Genomic DNA, 20,239 nt, shown 5'->3' with positions numbered 1-20,239 from the left:
TTTCTGCCTACCTTTATAAGATATTATTGATATAAAGATGTCTTCATTTATTTTAGGTCCATGTTGATACAAAGAGTGCATATTCAATGTTTGACCTCCTGAGGAAGAAGCTGACCATGACAAGTAGTTACCAGCATCTGATGTCCATCCTACAGCACCTGCTCCTTTTCCCTTGTAAGTTAATAATGATTATCAAAGTGATAATATGCTCAACTACTTTAATATCAAAATGAAGAATATTACCGGTATGTTCACTTTGGGAGAAGGGAGGGTGGTATGAGCTATGAGTAGTGTGCATGATGTTAGTTGAAGTAGTTTTCATAGTATGGAATATGATCTATGAATTATTTCTCCCTAGTTGGGAATGATAGCAATATTTCTGGGATGTGGAATTTGGCTGACCGACTAATCCAGCAGGTGGCGCTACAACAGAAGAATGGCCAGGACCCGGACTGTGTTCCTGTTGAAATGAACGTCAAGCAAATGATACGACAGTTAGTAATTAAACTCAAATATGGTCTCTTTTTCTATGCTGTAAATTCTTTTAAAATCAAACGTGAGGAATTAATATCCATATAAAATCAAAAGAAGCGACCCTTGCAGATTTTAAAATCACTATATTATTTTTCTGACATTTATGAACTGTTAGATATTACAATAGAAATTTGGTGTTAATTTTCTAGTATTGGTGTGATTTGATATAAAACGGCAGTGGTGGGATGATTATTAGGAATCCATTTATTGTTTGGTTAAGACACACATTACAAGGATTTGAGACTTAAAAAAAAAAACCATGTCTGTTTTATAGAATGAGTAGTGGAGAAGATGTGAAGAGTTTACAGCAGAAGCTGAGAGAGATGGAGAAGGGCCAGGAAGACTTACAGAGCAAGGTGGCCAAGAAAGAGCGCGACTGTGAGATGAAGGAACAGGAAAAGGTGAGGACCAGTTTATTCATCATAGGTAGTTTGTGTTCCAATCTCAATGTGAATCCAAGGTTTACCAAACTTCTCCAACATAATGTTATTGTATGTTCATTTGTCAGGATGAGCTAGCAGAGACAGTTACCAGGATGAAGGCTAAACTAGACCAAGAGATGGCAGCTCAGAACGAACTCAAACAGAAAATCAATGAACTCAGTGTTCATATTGAAAACCTGTCTTCCCAGGTAGGTTGATTGATATAGAAAACTTATCTTCATTAAATTGTTACTTGCTCTGGTAAATTAATGTATTTGGCAGATTATCTGTAGTTATATTATGAAGCATTCAGTAATTTTTGAGTACCAGTATACTTTTGAGACTCTTGCAACCATAAGTTTTACGATAGTGTTATCCCTGTAACTGTAGCTTTCCAGCGAGCGAGGAGAGAGACAGAAATTGAGTCATCTAGTCCAGACAGGTAGCCTTCCTGATGATGCCAAGGTCGGCCTGTCCACTCCTGCCCTGATAGAGCTGAACAATGTCAGCTCTCATGTGATCAAACCGAGTGTACCTCCCCCACCCCCTCCCATGGGGGTACCACCACCACCACCACCACCACCTGCCCCAGGTAAGCTGTAATCCCACATTACCATACTGATGCTTAAGAGAGCACATTTTTTTTTCTATCCTGTCACATCTTTAGGGTGGTAGGATATTAATAAAGCAATTCTCTTTAAAGATGCAACCCTTGGTTAATCATTTGAAAAGGCAATGCGATTTGGTACAAATTTGATATATTTATGACCTTGTATGTTTGATATGCATGTACATGTATATATATCTACAAGTAAAGATAACTGCTATTAATTAATACATGTAATTGTTTATTTTCAGGTGCCCCTCCACCCCCTTCAATAGGTGGTGGCAGTTCACAGAAATTCTCCAATATACCTCGTCCTAAACATCCTATGAAATCCCTCAACTGGTCCAAGCTTTCAGAGGTAAGTTCTTGGATAGACTGCAGTTCCCCATTTGTTATTGGATCTTTTAACTTCAATGTATTAGGCCTAATCTGAATCTGAAGTTTCTGATAACACTGGTAATATTTTTTATGCATTCTTGATATTTTTTTTCAGACAAAACTTTCTGGAACTGTTTGGTCAAGGCTAGATCCTTCCAAAGTAAGCACTACTATTTTTAGCACAGTATATATATGATATATTTTCTCATCAATTTGAATGGTATCTGTTATGACCTACATGTATGCTATCTTTTAAAAGATTTTGTTTTGTTGACAGTTGTACAAGCAGTTAGACCTGGAAGACTTTGAGCACACTTTCTCAGCCTACCAGAAACAGCAGAACAATGACGGGGAGGACACTGAGGGCTCCACCAAGTCCAAGGCCAACAAAGAGCTGTCGGTCATCGACGGGCGCAGGGCCCAGAACTGTACCATCCTGTTGTCCAAGCTCAAGATGACCAACCAGGAGGTCATAACGGCCATTCTGACAATGGACAGCAAGGAAGATCTTCCAAAGGACATGTTGGAACAGGTAATAGATGATTAGGATTTTTTTTGCATGATTTAGGTAAAGAATTTCTGTTTAACCTTGCCTCTCTGAAATGGTGTATAAAATGTTCATGTATGCTAAAAAAATTGTAGTAGATAGTTTTTAAATTATTTAAATGAAACAATTCCTATTTATTATTGCAGCTTTTGAAATTTGTACCAACATCAGAGGAGACTCAGATGTTGATGGAATACAGTAAGGAGATAGACAGCATGGCCAGAGCTGACCGGTTCCTTTATGAGGCCAGCAGGTATCACAATACTCGTGCTTAGTGACCCTGAACAAACTGTCTAGTGTATTTATTTCTTACATCACTTGAACTTGGTTTCTAAGCATGGCTTTGTTTCAATCTGTTGAAGGATAAACCACTATGAAGGTCGACTTAGTGCTTTATGTTTCAAAAAGAAATTTCCAGAAAAAATGTCTGACATTAGACCCAAAGTTGAAGGTAAAAAATTTCAATTTTGATGTCTGTGAAAGTTGGTTTAATCAGATATTATAATGATTTACTGTAATGTACAGATAAAATTTCTTAAAACCAAGTACATGTGTACCAACTGATTGGTTTTCTTTAAATGACTAATGTAGTAACATTTTTTATATTAAGCCTCTTTAATTTTTTAAAATCTAAAAATATAGCAATAAAAGGAGCATCCAGTGAACTAATGAAGAGCCGGAATTTGCGCCAGATTTTGGAAATAATCCTGGCTCTTGGAAATTTCATGAATCGTGGTCAGAGAGGAAATGCCTCAGGCTTTAGGATAAGTAGCCTGGCCAACCTTATCGACACAAAATCGAGCACCAGCAAACATGTGACTCTTCTTCATTACTTAGTGGACCTCATAGAGAAAAAGGTCAGAGCTCTAGTTCATGGATGAACTATTAAAATAAATGAATTAAAAAAAGGGGTGAAAATAAGCCCTAATACAGAATTATTACCCGTATATTCATTCATTATTGCCAGAAAGTTGATACATTCTTTTACATTTTTATCTTATTTTCTTCATGTACAGTTTCGAAGTGTTCAAAAAGTAGATGGGGAATTGTCCAATGTCAGAGTGGCAGCAAAAGTCAGGTGAGAACTAACGGTCGGTGTTGAAATCAATTACGGTAAGTACAAAAAGCACTAATATTTTGAATGTCAAATATGATAGATAAATCTGTGTTATTTCAGTATGTCTGAGTTGGACAAAGATATAGCAGACATCAAAGCAGGACTAGAAAGCATTGGAAAGGTAATGGCCAATTTTAGTACTGGGTTATTAAACCTTTTGATGAGCTACTCAGTGTAAACTAACTTTAATTTGCGTGCAAGAAATATTAGCGAGGTTTGTGAGAAACTTGGTATTACATGTATCAATATTTCTCAATCATGAAAATAGTCATCGCGAAGCAGTTTGTATCTGGCAAATTTCGTAAAAGTCATCACACACAAAAGTTGGTTTACAGTATCTTAAACTGTTAACATATTGATTGCTACTGCACTTCGCTAATATGATTTATATAGTATGATTTGGATGTGGTTTTTTCAGGAGCTGAAGTTCTTTGAGAACACTGGGGAGACAGACAGCAGGAAGTTTGTGTCTGTGATGACAAACTTTCACAACCTTGCATCCTACAATTTCTCAGAGATTGAGGAGGCCAAGGGAGAAATCAAGAAAAAGGTAACAGGGTGTTTTCATGTTAAGCCAACTGCATGTACATATAAATATTAGAATCTCAATTATTCATCGATGAATCGTAAAGAAAAATGTAATAATTATGTATACCTTATAATTCATTATACATGTAACAGTAATTGAAACACTAAGGATTTGTAAGTTGCCTGTTTCAGTGTGATTGACATACTACTGTTTGCCTTTTATTTGTTGAACTTAAAATCTTTGCTCCTCCTTTATCCTCCAAAAGTTTGATTCCGTGTGTGAGTTCTTTGGAGAGGACCCCTCACAAAACAAGCCAGAGGACTTCTTTGGAATAATTGACTCCTTCCTGACTGCCATGGCTGATGCTAAAGCTGAGAATGAAAGAATCAAGAGGCAGAAGGAGGAAGAAGAAAAGAGACAAGCTCTGGAAGAATCGGTAAGAAGCATGCATGTTCTACAGTATTTTACAAAATTGCTCTCTCATCTGGACACAAACATAACTGTTGTTTGGACAAGCCCAGATATTGCCCAATAAAATCAAATATAAGGTCAAGGTCAGAAGTAAATTGATGTAATTAAACAGTCTTACTGGTCACTGATAGGAGTCAATGGTCAAATTTGCTTCCATGAGACTGTCATTGTCTGGGACTAAGTGTTTCACAAATCTTGCTAAATTTGGAGAATTCTGTGCACTGAACTGTATGAAGTACATATACATGTATCATGATGATATTTTATCTTTATAGCTAAAGAGAGAGCGTGAAAAGTTACGGAGTAGAAGAAGTGCTAGTCCTGCCACTAAAGGGGACATCAAGGACCGATCCAACAAAGGTACTGGTGCACGTACTGTAGTAAATTATCATATTGTTTTCCTAAAACCTTTATGATCAATTTTTGTAAGAATGGTTGTTGTCCCTCTAAAATTGTTGTATTTTTAAGGTATTAGTAGACTGGCTGGTATCCAAGTCCAGTATAGGAGTTCATTACATTGGTGATGATCAAAACATTTTTTTTTATATTTTCTTACCTCTTCTTGGAGGGACTTTTGCTTCAGAATTGCAAGCAAGGAAAATATATATACATTGTATATACATGTATAAGCTATGGAGAGTAGAATGAAAAATAACCGCATTTGGTAAATTTACGGTAATGATTAAACTAAACACTTTACTCATGAGAATTATAAAGTAATTTGATGAGCTTTTATTGACTAACAGCAGAAATGACTAATTGTGTTCAATTCCAAAAGTATTAACATAATACCCATATATTTTTTAATTGAATGGCATTCAATCTAACAACATGTACGATATGTCTGCAGGCTTGTTGTCAAGGTGATGATTAATGAAGTCAATTGATTGGTCTTAAATTTGACGAATTCTTTTGTTTCATTATTATTTATGGAGTGCCATTTTTTGTGGGTTTTGTTGTTGTTGAACAGTTTCACAAAATCAAATATCTGTTATTTCAACAAAATAAAATTCTTATTCATGACAACAATTTGAATCGATAAAGCTTTTGTCTGAAAATGTGTGTATACTTTTGAAACTGTTGGTTTTATAAAGTCCATGAAAATGCCTAAAAATAGTGATGAAACGACAGTATTACAATAATACAGTGTACCTGTATGTCTCTGCTTACAAGTATTTAAGCTTAAAAGCATGCCATTCATATTTTTTGTAGAAGTTATAAATTGATTTAATTAATTAATTTACTTAATTTACTTTTTCTCACTGCTGCATGTTGACATTACATTAATGTAATCATTGTTTGTATTTTACAGGTGAATTTGATGAACTCATTTCTGCCTTGAGGACTGGAGATGTGTTCGGGGAAGATCTCATGAAAATGAGGCGAAACAGGAAAAGGGGCGGTGTTAGTGTCGGGAACGGCAGAGAACGAGGCGGAAAACTGTGATTCATTCTTTATTCCGAGACTTCTCACTTCATACAGGAAAAGCCAGAATGTGGACTAGAAACCACACTGGATCTCTGTGGACAGTGCATGATTGTATTATTAATCAATTCCCTTCATTTTGGTCTTACATGTTACTGTAATAACTACCATGTAATTCCATTTCCACAGAATCCGAAAGTGCTGTGGGCTTGAAAAAAAGTGACATACTGTGCAATTCTTTTGAACTTGCTCTAGAGTAATTATTAGAAATAGTCCCTTTGTAGAACGCAAGTCAAACTTGTAATAGCGGAACTGTTTCTTTTGGCTTTTGATGTTGTGACAAATGCTTGTAAAGCATTGTATAGTTGAGTTCCACTTATACTTTCTTTGTTGGGAGATGGTGAGAAATTATACCTCAGTTTTTAAGATCAAGCGTTTATTATTCTCTAAATGAATATACATCATTCCAATTTCTATACTAAAGTCTTGCATGTTGACATTACACGTATGTGCATTTAATACGGACACACTCATTCAAGGGTTGATATCCTTTTAACATTCATACACACACAACACATACATTTACTGTACATATACATATATCATACCTGTACATGTATATACAAATATACATGTATATATATATTTGATGTAAATTACCAACATTTATTGAATTTGCATGAGTTATATTCAACAGGTCGCTCAATATAAATACATGTAACCATAACTTATGCATACATATTTATTACATAGTGCTGTAAATATGTGTTTTGTAAATACATGTATAAGTTTTGTACACAATGTGCAATATTATTCTTAATATTCAATAATTCGTATTCTGACCCCCGATATACCCCTTAAAAAAAATATTCAACAATATCATATAAATTATACATTATACTTTTGGTCAGGATCTTTGCTTCAAACCCTCAAAATTATATTAGACATGAACATAGTATTGAAATTTTTGAAATTCTCTGAAATGGTTGAATTTATATATGATCAACTCTCACACTAAATTAAGCCCCTTGTGTCCCTACATCAGTTTAAAAGAATTAAACTAAACCTCCAAGTACATGTTTTTCCTATACTTTACATGTAATTAATACATGTATGATTGGGTGATGTTTAATTAACTTGAATTGTGATAGATGTTGTAGAGTGGTCAATTTTATGTTTGTTACGACAGCCAGAGTTTATTTACAATGTTGTATTTCTACTGAATGAACTGAAGACATCATATAATATACATACAGTAGTATATCTTTAATGTGTCATATATTTCATATTTTTTATGATAACGAGTATTTATTATTCTTTCTATAGCTTAATTACTGTGTTGATATTAATTTTCCTTTTTTCATGGTTTATGTGCACGTTCAATTGATTTCTTTAAACTGTTGTGTTGCCATTAAACATACATTGTACTAGTACATTTATACTGATCTTATATATGACCTCCAAGCCAGTTTGTATAAATGGGTACAATTTGTGACACATTAATGTTTACCGAAATTTATCTATTTTTCTGCTTGCTGCTTGATTTTAACCATCCCCCCAGTGCTCCCAATTGAACATTTTAAGAACCAACATTCATCAGTTCTTAGGATGATGTAAATCATAGAAATCTTTCCCTATAAAAATGTACAACTCTATAGCCTTGTAAACTATACATGTACCATCTATCAGTGCAGCATTTTGCTAAATGATATTAAACAAATTCCCCATAATAATATTTTTATCCGCAAATCTTTAAATTTTTTAATTGCTGTGCCTTCTACATCATCAACAGCCATTTGTTCATGGTGCCATAGGCAATGAAAAAATATAAAATAGCTAATAATAATCTCTAAGATTTGAGTTAGGATATGGTAGATATAAAGTAAAATTATAGCTGTGAATAATTTTTATAATTGTAGTTATAAACATGACTTCCAAATTTTAACAGTACACAGATCTTCCTGTGCTGTACTGGTGCTTTACAGTGTGTTTAGATTGTTAGGCTACATAATAATACTATTATAACCTGCATTAACAGGGCATGACATAAAGAGCTTTAGGCTTGGAGATTTCCAACAAGTTCCATCACCCATGCAACATTTTCTCAGATATTCATGTACATTCTAAGCTCAATGATCAAATCAGCATTATAGGAAATTGAGGTACAAGTGCAATACTTCTAAAATCACAAAATAACACGAGGATATTTTCTAACAGTACTGTTTCTATTCTAACATGCATGCCTTCCCTAGCATCAAATGTTTGCAAAATTTGAGCTCATTTTTTTTTTTACAAATAAACATACCGGTACATTTTCTATCTTAGTATAGATCATTTATGTACAAGAAAGTTGTTTGTTATGTTACCAGTAAGAATTGGATTGGACTTGTTTCGTACATAACTGATAAAAGTGTGCATGTTGAATGCTCAACCTTGATGCTGTTGCGTGAACTATTCCTGTGTAATGAAGCCTATAGATCTTAATATTTCTACCTTATTGTTGGTGTTTTGTATACCTATATAATTTTACTTAATACTAGGTCTGGTCGAGTTTTGTATTTTGTAATGAATTACTTTCTGTATGTTTTTTTTATTTTGTTAATATACTTATGTTACAGTACATAGAATAAACCAAACAAAAATTGATTTAAAATTATTGTTCATTGCCTACATGAAAGCTCTTAATGACAGCATTACATTTAGAAGTTGTAATTTTTTTTTGGCTGTGTCTTTGATGGTTATTGAATATATATTAATGTTACAGAACCGTATATCTGTTGTTAAAAGCAATGTTTTCCCATGTATAGTCCCGTACACTTCTAGATTGAATAGTTATGTCTGAATGAAATATTTGATTACTATTTTACGGTGGAATTCAAATTGATTACAGTAAGAATGCATTTTACCAAACAACTCTTTATTAGAAGCAACATATAACAATGCTACTTTGTATTAACAACTAATTAAAATTAGATCTTAGATCCGCTCACTACGATCCCTACACTAAGTGTAAGATCGTAGTGAGTGGATCCAAGTCTTAATTTAATTAAATTGTTTGTATTAACAGATTTCTCAAATCATGTACAGGTACATTTGTAAAAAGAACAATACAGATTGTTTGAATTAAAAAAAGATTTAATTAATCAACAAATGAATACAACAGAGCAGCACCTTCCATCATCTGAAAAAAAAAGACCGAGATCTTATTGCTAATAGTTACCAATTCCTCTCTACATTAATATATTGCAGCAGGTAAAAAATATTCTTGTAAGTTTATTTCAAAGCATCTGGATTTCATTGTTAAAAACATACAAAAAACATTCCAAAGTATTTGTACCTACACTTTGTGACTTCTCTTAATGACTGTTTTCCTCTTGTATTTTCTGTATTTCCTGCAAAAACACAAATATTGCTCATAATGATTAAGATTACAGAGAATAAACTAAATACTGTATAACATTGAATGACCCTTGTGGAGAACATGCATATTACATCTGGTATATGTATATTTACATACATGTAATCTGAAAAAACTTTTCATATTATAATACTTTTCTATCCTACCAACACTCTGAACATTTCAATGACAGAAGTAAATGAATGTCAGCTTACTTGGCCTCTTGTCTGGGTTCCATAATGTTTCTCTTTTCAAAGCTCTTCATTCGGTCAACAAATAAATTTCCTTCAGGCTGAAATATGGTAAGAGTCACATAAACTTAACAGAAAATGATGATGCTGAAGTATATATTACAAAGATTTTCAAAGTTAAATGTTAATGTACATGTATTATAAGAATCATAGTTGTATAACAATTTAAGTACCGGTAAGTATTTGTTTACCTTGAGTTTCCTTAATGATCCCTCTAATTCATCACTTAACTTAATCTCCAATAAAGGCTCCTCAAATCTACATGTTGTTAAGGATTATCCCTTGTAATTCAATATTCCATGTCTTTCACATTAATAATTACAACAATATCACAAAACAGGATCAACAGTTGTCATGCAGGGTTTACAATAGTAAGCCAGAGGCACAGACTACCTGTAAAAAGTTCAGGACGAGTATCCTTTACCCCACAAAAGAATATAAAATAAGTATTTATTAAACAATAAGTGTGCTAATATGAAAGTCTAATAAATACGTTGCAGAATAGATGATGTATCCTGCTACCAAAGTGAATATGTTATGCAAAATAAATTAAAATACTTGCTTTTAGCTACAACTTGGAATCATTGTTAGCCAAGTGTCTGATTTGTTTCCACTAGTGAAGGGATACAATTTGGACACTTAGCTAGCAAGGATCCAAGTCCATGTAGAAGATTTGCTTTTAAGGACAAACAAAAGCTTGCTCTTATCTATAAATAGAATTACCTTAAGCTACAATACTTTTGCTTTTGCCATAATAGAAAATATTGTTTTAGCTAGAGGGAAAATTTGCTGTCATCTAAAAACAGAAGACATGCTGTCAGAGTGTTCAAGGATACTTGAGTCGGCCGAGTTTGCGAGTCTGTAGACCCTGAGACTGCCATTTCTGCCTCCTCTCCTGGGCCTTCCTCTGGAGAGCAGCCTCTCTTTCATCTAGTTCTGCTTTCATTGACTTCAACCTGGAGAACATAACAATGAAATTTAGAAAAGTAAAAGGAAAGTCTATAGTTACATGTTGTTAAATATTGACCAAAAAAAATAAAACCATTTCCAAAGAAGTTTTATATTTCATTGAAATACAAAAACACTGACTGTTAAACAATGCCAATGATAATTCATACCTGAAAATCTCATTTGCCTTGGTTTTATCCATCTTTCCTTGTGCTTTTAATTTTTCCTGAGAAAAAAATATAATTTTTAGTGCTAACATCAGATATAGTCACAACACCTTCAAGTATGCCCATTATTCTTTACACAGTATAAACCTTTTCCCTATAACATACACTTTACATTAATAATTTGATCAATAGAATAACCAATAAATAAGAAATAATAAATCTCCAAACAATGTCCATCTTCAAATCCCCAAACAAACCTGCATCTTTTTCTTTTTTTCTTTATTCCGTTGTGTTCTTGTTTTCTTGGACTCCCTGCGTACGGGCGGATTCACAGAAATCCTGTCTAGGTCCTCTGCATTTATTGCATCATCTCCATCTTCCTCTTCTTCTTTCACTTCTTCCTTATCCTTGATGCCTTCAGACATTTCTGAGAGCCAGGTTCTCTATAATAAGAAACCAAAGTATTAAAGGAGTGAAAGGAGAGTCCAAGTTTTGATTTCTCCTTGTAAAAGAATTAAAAAAAACTTTATTAAAGGAAAAATTACCATTAATACATGTAATTTGTTTTCAGGGTACCTATTTATTTTAGCAAAAAATAAATTCATGAGTGTATATATACATACACACATACCTCAAGTGTTTTTGGGTCCACTTTCTTTATCTCCTCCTCAAATTTCTGTAACTTCTTCTCCTCTAATAACTTCTTTTCCTCAACTTCATGTGCTTTGCTCAAAAGTTCCTAACAAAATAAAAAAAACAATCCTTCCTCAAATATAACCTTAAGTTAAAATAAATGCAGTTGACTCTATCAAAATATTTTGAGAGAACTTTCTTGACATACAGCAGTAGTTATTGTCAGATTACCTGATAGTCTTCATAATCTGGATTATATGAAGCCCCAGGGTGAGGAACTTGTACTGCTGGCAGGTCTGAAGGGGCTTTCCTCTTTGGCCTCTAGGGAAAACAAAAAAAATCCCTAAGATTGAACTTTATTTTATCACGAATGACCATTCAGTAAACTTTGCGACTACATGCATTATTTACCGGTTTATACATTTACAGACAAAGACATTTTATCTTATTTTGATGTATACAAATAAATAACTAACAAATGAAAACCCTATTCATGAATTGATCTTGTATACATCAATTGTTCAAATTAAATACATGTAAAAGCAATTCCTACTTTCACTAAAGGTTTTGCAAATGGGTCCACTGGTTTCTTAGGTTCATCTGCAACATATAAAATTCTACAGTGATTATCAAAACAAGAGACTGTAAATTTTAATTGTCTTAATGGATACAAAATGTTAAACAATAACAAAGAAAGCACAGTAAAGCATAGATAAAAGCTTTCATTGTGAATGGGTACAACTGACCATCTTTCTAAACGCTAAAATTGAAATAATGTTGTTTAGATATGGTGCTGTGGTTGATAAGACATGTCAAGGGACGTTGACCGAGGCACCTACTTGTAGACGTAAGTAAAAGGGGTATGTTGACTTAGTTTACTACATAAATATTTATCTGTGCATAAATCACAAATATTTTTTTGGCTACAAATTCAAGTGACACAAGCCACTCACCGTCCCACAGGTTGTAAGAAGCAACCACTATGGAGCCCTTAGTTCTGTCCTTTTTCAGCCTCTTTTCCTGGACTAGCTTTCTCTGATCCTCTGCTTTAAGTTCTTTTTGTGTTTTCACACCACTCAGTACTTTCTCTTTGATATGTGGAGCTTGTTTGTCCTTGACCTTTCTGGATGGCTGAGGTCTATGTCACACAATGGAAAAATAAAAGATCACTCAATGCATGCAATGCTCACTGTAATAAATTATCTGTGATGGCTTCTTTTTTCTGATTTTCAAATAGTGTATGTTCAATATACCATATATTACCATTTATGAAATGATACACAGATTTATAGTACTTTCATTAATTTTAGATATTAATATATATATTATTAAAATTGATTTGACTTACTTGCGGGCTAATTTGATCTTGGGATCTGGCATTAAATGTGAGTAACATTTCAACACTTTGGGTTCCTTCCTTCTTTTCTTTTTTGGAACTGGTTCTTCTAAAGTTTAAAAAGTTCATTTCAATTGAATAAAACACATCATGTTTTATGAAAAATACTGTACTACAATATATATCTTGATAAGAAGTGATAAAAAATTAGTACTAAAAAATACCTGTTGCAGTTGCTGGTGCTTTTCTCTCTAATGTGAAAAGTTCTGCATCTAGCTTTTCAGCAACCAATCCACTGTTTAATGAGAGTAATACAACATATGATTGTTAGTCAAATACAATCAATAATAGAAAACAAATCATACTGACATTTTAAAAGCAAATGCAATCAATTCCAAGAGTACTTTTAATTAATATCAACAGATCAAGTCAATAAAGAATTGGATTCCATGCTAATGACATTGTATAAAACTAAAACAATACACATCACATATCCTGTATCCTGTGAAAGGTTAAATACATGTGATTACAATGTTTTAACTACTCATATTTGTAAACAACCAGCTGTTTCCTTCAGGAAATTCTGGTTAACAGGCTTAGTGTGTATAATTTACACTAGTTTAGGAATAGCAATTATGTCGCATGTATTCACATAAAATCCTACCCAGTTCTTTCTTGGAGTCTTTCATCTTCTAAAAATTCCTCTACGTCTGTTATATCTACTTTTCTCCATGCCTTTTTCTTGTTTTTAGCAAGGCGTGATTTTTTTCGAGGCACGTTGGCTTCCATCTTTTGTTTTCCTACCTCCGTGAAAAGGAGAGTTCACCGATAAAAATGTCAACAAATGCGCATGTGATTCTTGTAAAAAGACCGGGTATGTAAATTTATGCAAGGTTTGCACATTGTTTTAAAATAATCCATTTATAATTTTATTAAGACTTTTTTAGGCAAAGTTAGCTCGGATGATAAATTTTGAAAGTTTATTTCTTTATGTATTTAGTCAGGTCAGAAATTGTAACGAGATATATTCTATACTGTATAGTTTCTAAATAATGAATTTTTAAGGTACCAATGGAACTCCAACAGCTGACAACTTTGGTTTTGAAGAGTGTCCTTTCCCTGCAGAGCTAGAAGCAGGGGAGATCCTAATCAAAACTCTATATTTGTCTGTAGACCCAGCCCTGGTAAATCAAAGAATTGACCAACCATTCAAAAAGATATATATGGATTACTTGATGCTTGAGCTAGAGAAATGACAATATGGACACAATTTTTAATTTGATTTTGTAGAGGTGTAGAATGAATGAAGACACAGGTGTACATTATGTGACTCCATGGGAGATCGGTAAAGAAATTGGGGGATTTATTGGGGTGGGGCAAGTCATCAAGAGTTCAGATCCAGCATTTTCCCCAGGGGACATTGTGGAGGCTCAGGCTGCATGGCCCTGGGTTGCACTTTTCAAACGCAAACAAGAGGAACAAAATCCACTCAGAAAGGTAAGAGAGAGAGAGAAAGAGAGAGAGAGAGTTATGATCTTATTTTTAAGTCATCAACTACCAGTCATTAATAAGTATAATTCATCATTCTTTGATTGTCTTGCAACAATTTCAGGTAGATACTTCTTTGCTGGGAGGAAAACTGACACTACCCCTCACAGTTCTTGGCTTGATTGGACTCACCTCGTACTTAGGTATCAAAGAAAAGGGTGGCATTAAACCGAGTCAGAACCAAACCCTCGTGGTCAGTGGGGCAGCAGGTGCTTGTGGCTCTGTAGCTGGACAGGTGGTGTACATATGTACTTATCTCTGCTAGCTAAATAAAACGACAAAATATTGAAACAGACATTGAATTGAGACCAATTAATTTTAAGCCCATTGTACATTGTACCATGCGCAATAGACCAGATTTGTTTGTGTTTTATATTGTGCTTTTTTAAAAAGTATCAGAAGAGCTTTAAAGCTTATGAAAAAAGACTAATGAATGTGGTACATGTATTCACAGTCATAGATTTTTTCATTGATTTCAAAGATGTACTTTTTTTCACTAAAATAAGTTTGTTTATCTTTATTAGCTAGGGAGACTTGAAGGCTGTACAAGAGTGGTTGGAATTTGTGGTTCAAATGAGAAATGTCAATTCCTGACACAGGAGCTAGGTTTTGATGGAGCCATCAACTACAAGACTGAAAATGTTAAAGAAAGGCTGGCAGCACTGTGTCCAGACGGAGTTGATGTCTATTTTGATAACGTTGGAGCGGAGATGAGTGATACTGTAATAAGTCAGGTACAAGTATATATGTTATTTGACATTTGACGTGGTGTTCACTTTTGTTGGAGTCTTTTTCATATGCGCTGTCTCTTAAGAATAAATTCAAACTTTTATAAAAGTGCAAGCCTTAGGGAATATGGTGAGGTTCAAGCAAACCTTCTTGCCACAAATTTTTTTTGGTTGCTAACCAGTTCTGTAAAGTTTCCAATATTTGTGAAAGGTTTTGTTCATAGGTTTAATCTTGACTGAGTATTTTCATCTGTCTGTCGCACTGTGCATTTTTCAATCCATTTACACTTGGTAGACTTGATATAGACAATTACATAAAGGGCACAGCATACTTATGGACGATAGAAAGTCGTGGTCTTTGAATACTTTAAGCAAAAGGCATTCTATTCATTGTGAGGGAGGAAGACCATACAGTAAAACATGGTTATAGCGAACACGCTTATCATGAATTGAGGCTTACAGCGAAGTGAATTTCTTTCTTTTGACTTAATATCAAGTTGTAAACTTGACATATATGACGAATAACGCTTATATCGAAGTAATATTGCCCATCCTGGGGACTTTGTTATAACCATGTTTTACTGTACTTGGTACACCGTTACAAGAGTCTCATGTGAGATTTCTATGGGATAGAAATTTCAAAAGGAAAGGGAGAAGAATGTGATAGATATGTACCCCGGTATAAAGGTTTACTCCTTAGTACTCCTACTAGCACTAGCTAGTGGGATAATCCTTTAGCTCTGTTGGTAGAGCGTTGGTTTTTAGCTCACCGAGATGAAGTCAGGGGGAGCTTATGCTATACCCTCGGCGTCAGCGTCGGCGTCGGTGTCGGCGTCAGCATCCGGACCTGGTTAAAGTTTTTGTTGCAGGTCCTGTATCTAAGCTATTACTTGTCCTATCTTCACCAAACTTGCATGGATGATGCATCTGGACCTACTTATGGACTTCAAAGACTTGGATGCTGAATCTGAGTCCTAAATTTCAGATGCTGGAGGAGGTTAAGGTTGTTGGACCAGGTTAAAGTCTTTGTTGCAGGTGCCCTTTGATAGCAATATCTAAGTTACTGCAGGTCCGTACTTCACCAAACTTGCATGGAAGGTGTGTCTTATGATACTGATGCACCAGACAGGCTTGAGTGCTGAATCTGAGTTTAAGGTTTCGGATGCTGGAGGAGGTTAAGGTTTTTGGAGCAGGTTAAAGTTTTTGTTGCAGGTGCCCTTTGATAGCAATATCTAAGTTACTGCTGGTCCTTACTTCACCAAACTTGCATGGATGGTGCGCCTTATGATACTGATGCACCTGACAAGCTTGAGTGCTGAATCTGAGCTAAAGGTTCCGGATGCTGGAGGAGGTTAAGGTTTTTAGAGTTAGTTAAAGTTTTTGAAACAGGTGCCCTCTGATGATTATATCTTAGTTATTACTTGTCCTAACTTCACCAGACTTCTATGGATGGTGCGTCTTATGATACTGATGCACCTGACAGGCCTGAATGTTGAATCTGAGCCATAGGTTTCAGATGCTGGATATGGTTAAGTTTTTTGGAACAGGTCACATGTTTAATAGATAATAGTACTATTTCAAACTTGCATAGTTGATTAAACTGTAATATGAATGAATCACAGCGGAAGCTTCAGATGCAGAGCTTGATCTCCATTATCAAGGATGCTAAAAAATATATCTTAGTTATTACAGGTCCTTACTTCACCAAACTTGAATGGATGGTGTGTCTTATGATACAGATGCACCTGACAGGCATGGATGTTGAATCTGAGCCAAAGGTTGCGGATGCTGGAGCAGGTTAAGGTTTTAATTGCTATGCCCTCTGATGATGATATCTTAGTTATTACTGGTCTGAACTTCACCAAACTTGCATGGAGATGCGTCTTATGTATACTGATGCACCTGACAGGCTTGAATGCTGAATCTGAGCCATAGGTTTCGGATGCTGGATGAGGTTTAGTTTTTTTTTAACAGGTCACATGTTTTATAGATGATAGCTTGCATAGTTGATTTAACTATATTATAGATGAAACGCAGAGGTTGCTTCAGATGCAGAGCCTGATCTCCATTATCAAGGATGCTAAAGAAATCTCCTAAAGAAATCTCATTCAAACCTGCTCGATAGATAGATGTGTTTGTTGATAAATGATATAACATGATTCCTTTGATATAGTATTGTATGGTATAAAACAATATTGTTTAATATGATACAATATAATATCATATGTAATATTATAAAAAGTTATATGATACGATATGATATTGTATCAATTTTTTTGATATTTTATGTTATGATATTGTATCATGATATCGTAATGTATAGTTTTGTATACTATGATACAATATTGTATAATATTATATTGTATTATTAATTTATTAATTTAACACATGACACTATTACATAAAATATTGCAAAATATAATATTGTATCCTATGATACAATATTGTATATTCTTTATTATTGTATCATATGATATTGTATGATATGATATTAGTTTCCGTAATATAGAATTATATCACATGAAATTGTATAATATGATACTGTAATATTATATAATATCGTATCATACGATATTGTATAATATGATATTGGTTTATAATATGATATATTATCACATCACATGAAATTGAATTGTATGATATTGTAAGATATAATATTGTATTATATGATACAATATGTATAATATAATATTGTTTTATATAATATTTTACTTTATCACATAATATTGTATCATTTGATACGATACAATGTTGTATCAAATTATATTGTATCAAATGATAGAAATGATCAAAAATGATACAGTATCATACAATATCATACTATATTATACTATTTTACTTTTTTCCCTTGGTACAGGGAACAGCTCAGTATGATCTATTGCCCTCGGCCGTTGGCCTCGGGCAATAGATCATACTGAGCTGTTCCCTGCACCTCGGGAAAAATATTCTGGTCTATTGACTGCTCAAGCATTAAATAATTGTATAATACTGAATGACTTTTTTAAAAATTTTAAGAAAATTTTACTGCTTTTATATAGGAATAACGTGAATTCTACAGCGAACCGTGCGCGCATAATTTTCGCGCATGTAACATTTTTTAATGTTACCCGTTGCCAAGTGCGTTGCTAACGCTGAGGGTAATAGTAAATATTATTAACTGCGTCTTAACCAATCAGATTTCAGTATTTAACATGAAAGTATAACAAAATATAATATCATATGTTTCAATGTTATGATGTATTATGTAATATGATATTGTAATATAATACTATATTGTTTTATATATTATGATATTGTATTATGTGATCAAATTCAATAACGTATAACACAATACAATGTCATATCATATGTTACAATATCATATTTCATCATTGTTTATTATGGTATTTTATTGTATTATATGATATATGTTGTAAATATGATAGGATGCAATATTTGATTTTATATTATTGTATTGATTAACATATGAGCATATGATTATCATACAATTTTTTAACAGATGATATACGATATTGTGTCAAAACAGAATCCATGAATATCCAAGATCATAAAGTATGATTTTCATTTAATATGATAAAGGTGGTCTCATAAAGGTGAAGTCTCATAAGGGTGATGTCTCGTCTCGGTGAGCTTTGTAATCTGTGATTACCTATGTTTAAACTGAAGGATCCGGAGTTCGAGCCTAGTTGTGGTCATTCCTCTTCTGTTACATTACAATATGCTTAGGAGTCCAGGCTGTCTATCAAAGTTGTTGAATTTAAGGCTCTACTGTACTGGGGGAAACACAGATCAAGCATGAAATCTCAAGACTTACAATATACATGTATGTATTTTAATTTCAGATGAACAAGAATTCAAATGTGATACTATGTGGTCAAATAGCTGTATATAACAAAGATGTACCTTATCCACCTCCAATACCAGAGAGCACTGAAACCAGAATAAAGGATATGAATATAAATAGGTTATTACTTTAAATTTTGAACCTTCATGCATTGTAAGCTCTATACAAATGTTTTTGTTGGCAAAAGTTATGCCACAGAGCATAAGATGTCTTTTTTATTTTGTAGGACAAGATTTTTAGTGTTGAATTATGCAGATAAGTTTGAGGAAGCAATGACGAAGCTTGCTGAATTAGTTTTATCTGGGAAAATAAAGGTACAATTTTTTCTTTAATAATGAATAAACTTATAAGAATATAATGAATAATCCTTCCAACATGACAACAAAGCTTTACAAAAAATATGGTGGATGCTGTGCATGCCACATTCATAGAACACTTTCATCTTATGTTATCTTATTATTGATGCTTCATTAATGATGGAGCCGATTACATTGTGATTCTACTAAAATGTTTTGAATGAGATAAAGAGCAAATTATTGTCAACTCAGAGATATCCCTTAGACACTGGAAAATAAATATATACCAAAACAGCTGCTAATCATGATTCTTTTTTTACTTTTTGGTACATGGAATGTGCAAATTCCTTAAATTGGTACATGTCTTAATTGTGCTCTATATTGTTGGATGGATTATGGCCAAGGAAACAAAGACCAAATACGGTACATGTATTTATTAAGCCAAGGTTGTGTACAGAGAGACAAGTTGTTTTTTTGTTTGTTTTAGGTAAGAGAAACAACTATGGAGGGCTTAGAAAATACAGGAAAAGCTTTTGTGTCCATGATGAATGGAGGAAACATTGGTAAGCAGATTGTCCATGTGGCTGATCCCTCCTAAAAGTGTACATCTCTCCAGCCATGATACAGGGGACACACCACTTAGTATCATGCAGGGCTTGTTATAGTTTACTTGGATGACTGATGATCAACTTCATACCTCATAAATGACAATCATTGTGATGTGATACATAAACATACATTGTTAAGCATTATTTTTTTTGACAAGTAATTGTTCAAATGTTTTATAATACAAAAATAAATTCTTTAAAATAAGGAGTTTTTTGGTGTTTTATATTTTTGGTTATCCTGAACATTATTTACCATTAAATGAAACAAGCAACCCACAGTTCTTGTATAATTCTCTTTTGAACTTTTTAAATATGAAACTCTTTAAAAATGTAAAACTCACAGATTATTCTCGTATATTCCAAGATTTGACAATACATGATACAATACATACAAAGAAGCCTACTTTATTGGACAAATTCTAAGATCTGTATTGTTACTGACCAATCTCTATT

The 20,239-nt window shown here is 33.5% G+C and overlaps 3 protein-coding genes across 14 annotated transcripts in view; 2 read left to right on the top strand and 1 right to left on the bottom strand.

The window, feature by feature from the left end:
* LOC128176002 (disheveled-associated activator of morphogenesis 1-A-like) overlaps nucleotides 1-8,676 on the top strand; it is a 137,166-nt gene extending 128,490 nt beyond the window's left edge. For all 9 annotated transcript variants that reach the window (XM_052841967.1, XM_052841959.1, XM_052841964.1 and 6 more), the window contains 17 exons: nucleotides 57-174; nucleotides 359-494; nucleotides 809-935; nucleotides 1,043-1,165; nucleotides 1,347-1,548; nucleotides 1,815-1,921; nucleotides 2,057-2,101; nucleotides 2,219-2,473; nucleotides 2,635-2,741; nucleotides 2,851-2,939; nucleotides 3,131-3,345; nucleotides 3,505-3,566; nucleotides 3,666-3,726; nucleotides 4,024-4,155; nucleotides 4,400-4,570; nucleotides 4,881-4,965; nucleotides 5,918-8,676. In XM_052841967.1, the coding sequence (XP_052697927.1) occupies nucleotides 57-174; nucleotides 359-494; nucleotides 809-935; nucleotides 1,043-1,165; nucleotides 1,347-1,548; nucleotides 1,815-1,921; nucleotides 2,057-2,101; nucleotides 2,219-2,473; nucleotides 2,635-2,741; nucleotides 2,851-2,939; nucleotides 3,131-3,345; nucleotides 3,505-3,566; nucleotides 3,666-3,726; nucleotides 4,024-4,155; nucleotides 4,400-4,570; nucleotides 4,881-4,965; nucleotides 5,918-6,051 (2,169 nt within the window). In that variant the 3' untranslated portion in view covers nucleotides 6,052-8,676. The remainder of the gene's footprint in view (nucleotides 1-56; nucleotides 175-358; nucleotides 495-808; nucleotides 936-1,042; nucleotides 1,166-1,346; nucleotides 1,549-1,814; nucleotides 1,922-2,056; nucleotides 2,102-2,218; nucleotides 2,474-2,634; nucleotides 2,742-2,850; nucleotides 2,940-3,130; nucleotides 3,346-3,504; nucleotides 3,567-3,665; nucleotides 3,727-4,023; nucleotides 4,156-4,399; nucleotides 4,571-4,880; nucleotides 4,966-5,917) is intronic.
* A 468-nt stretch (nucleotides 8,677-9,144) lies between these two features.
* Nucleotides 9,145-13,585, bottom strand: LOC128176010 (ribosome biogenesis protein NOP53-like). 3 transcript variants are annotated; one of them, XM_052841977.1, is made up of 14 exons: nucleotides 13,427-13,585; nucleotides 12,987-13,057; nucleotides 12,775-12,871; nucleotides 12,380-12,564; nucleotides 11,980-12,026; nucleotides 11,658-11,747; nucleotides 11,425-11,532; nucleotides 11,051-11,236; nucleotides 10,797-10,852; nucleotides 10,515-10,634; nucleotides 9,870-9,936; nucleotides 9,643-9,719; nucleotides 9,368-9,422; nucleotides 9,145-9,211 (listed from the first exon to the last, which is right to left on the bottom strand). In XM_052841977.1, exons 1-13 carry the CDS (start codon nucleotides 13,549-13,551, stop codon nucleotides 9,368-9,370), a joined length of 1,284 nt encoding a protein of 427 aa, XP_052697937.1. In that variant the 5' UTR covers nucleotides 13,552-13,585; the 3' UTR covers nucleotides 9,145-9,211. The 3 variants fall into 3 exon arrangements, with proteins under 3 accessions (XP_052697937.1, XP_052697938.1, XP_052697939.1); XM_052841978.1 differs by having other exon boundaries at nucleotides 9,372-9,422; XM_052841979.1 differs by having other exon boundaries at nucleotides 9,372-9,422; nucleotides 12,775-12,868.
* LOC128176011 (prostaglandin reductase 2-like) lies at nucleotides 13,515-19,992 on the top strand. Of its 2 annotated transcripts, XM_052841981.1 has the most exons (8): nucleotides 13,515-13,636; nucleotides 13,828-13,946; nucleotides 14,053-14,259; nucleotides 14,375-14,545; nucleotides 14,835-15,044; nucleotides 18,881-19,002; nucleotides 19,109-19,196; nucleotides 19,666-19,992. In XM_052841981.1, exons 1-8 carry the CDS (start codon nucleotides 13,597-13,599, stop codon nucleotides 19,774-19,776), a joined length of 1,068 nt encoding a protein of 355 aa, XP_052697941.1. In that variant the 5' UTR covers nucleotides 13,515-13,596; the 3' UTR covers nucleotides 19,777-19,992. The 2 variants fall into 2 exon arrangements, with proteins under 2 accessions (XP_052697941.1, XP_052697942.1); XM_052841982.1 differs by lacking the exon at nucleotides 13,828-13,946 and having other exon boundaries at nucleotides 13,578-13,636.
* Nucleotides 19,993-20,239: the final 247 nt, after the last annotated feature.

Source organism: Crassostrea angulata, chromosome 3, assembly GCF_025612915.1.
Source record: "Crassostrea angulata isolate pt1a10 chromosome 3, ASM2561291v2, whole genome shotgun sequence".
In the NCBI taxonomy this organism is placed as follows: Eukaryota; Metazoa; Mollusca; class Bivalvia; order Ostreida; family Ostreidae; genus Magallana; species Magallana angulata.
Note: the sequence above shows the minus strand (reverse complement) of the source record. Positions and strands in the feature narration are given on the sequence as shown.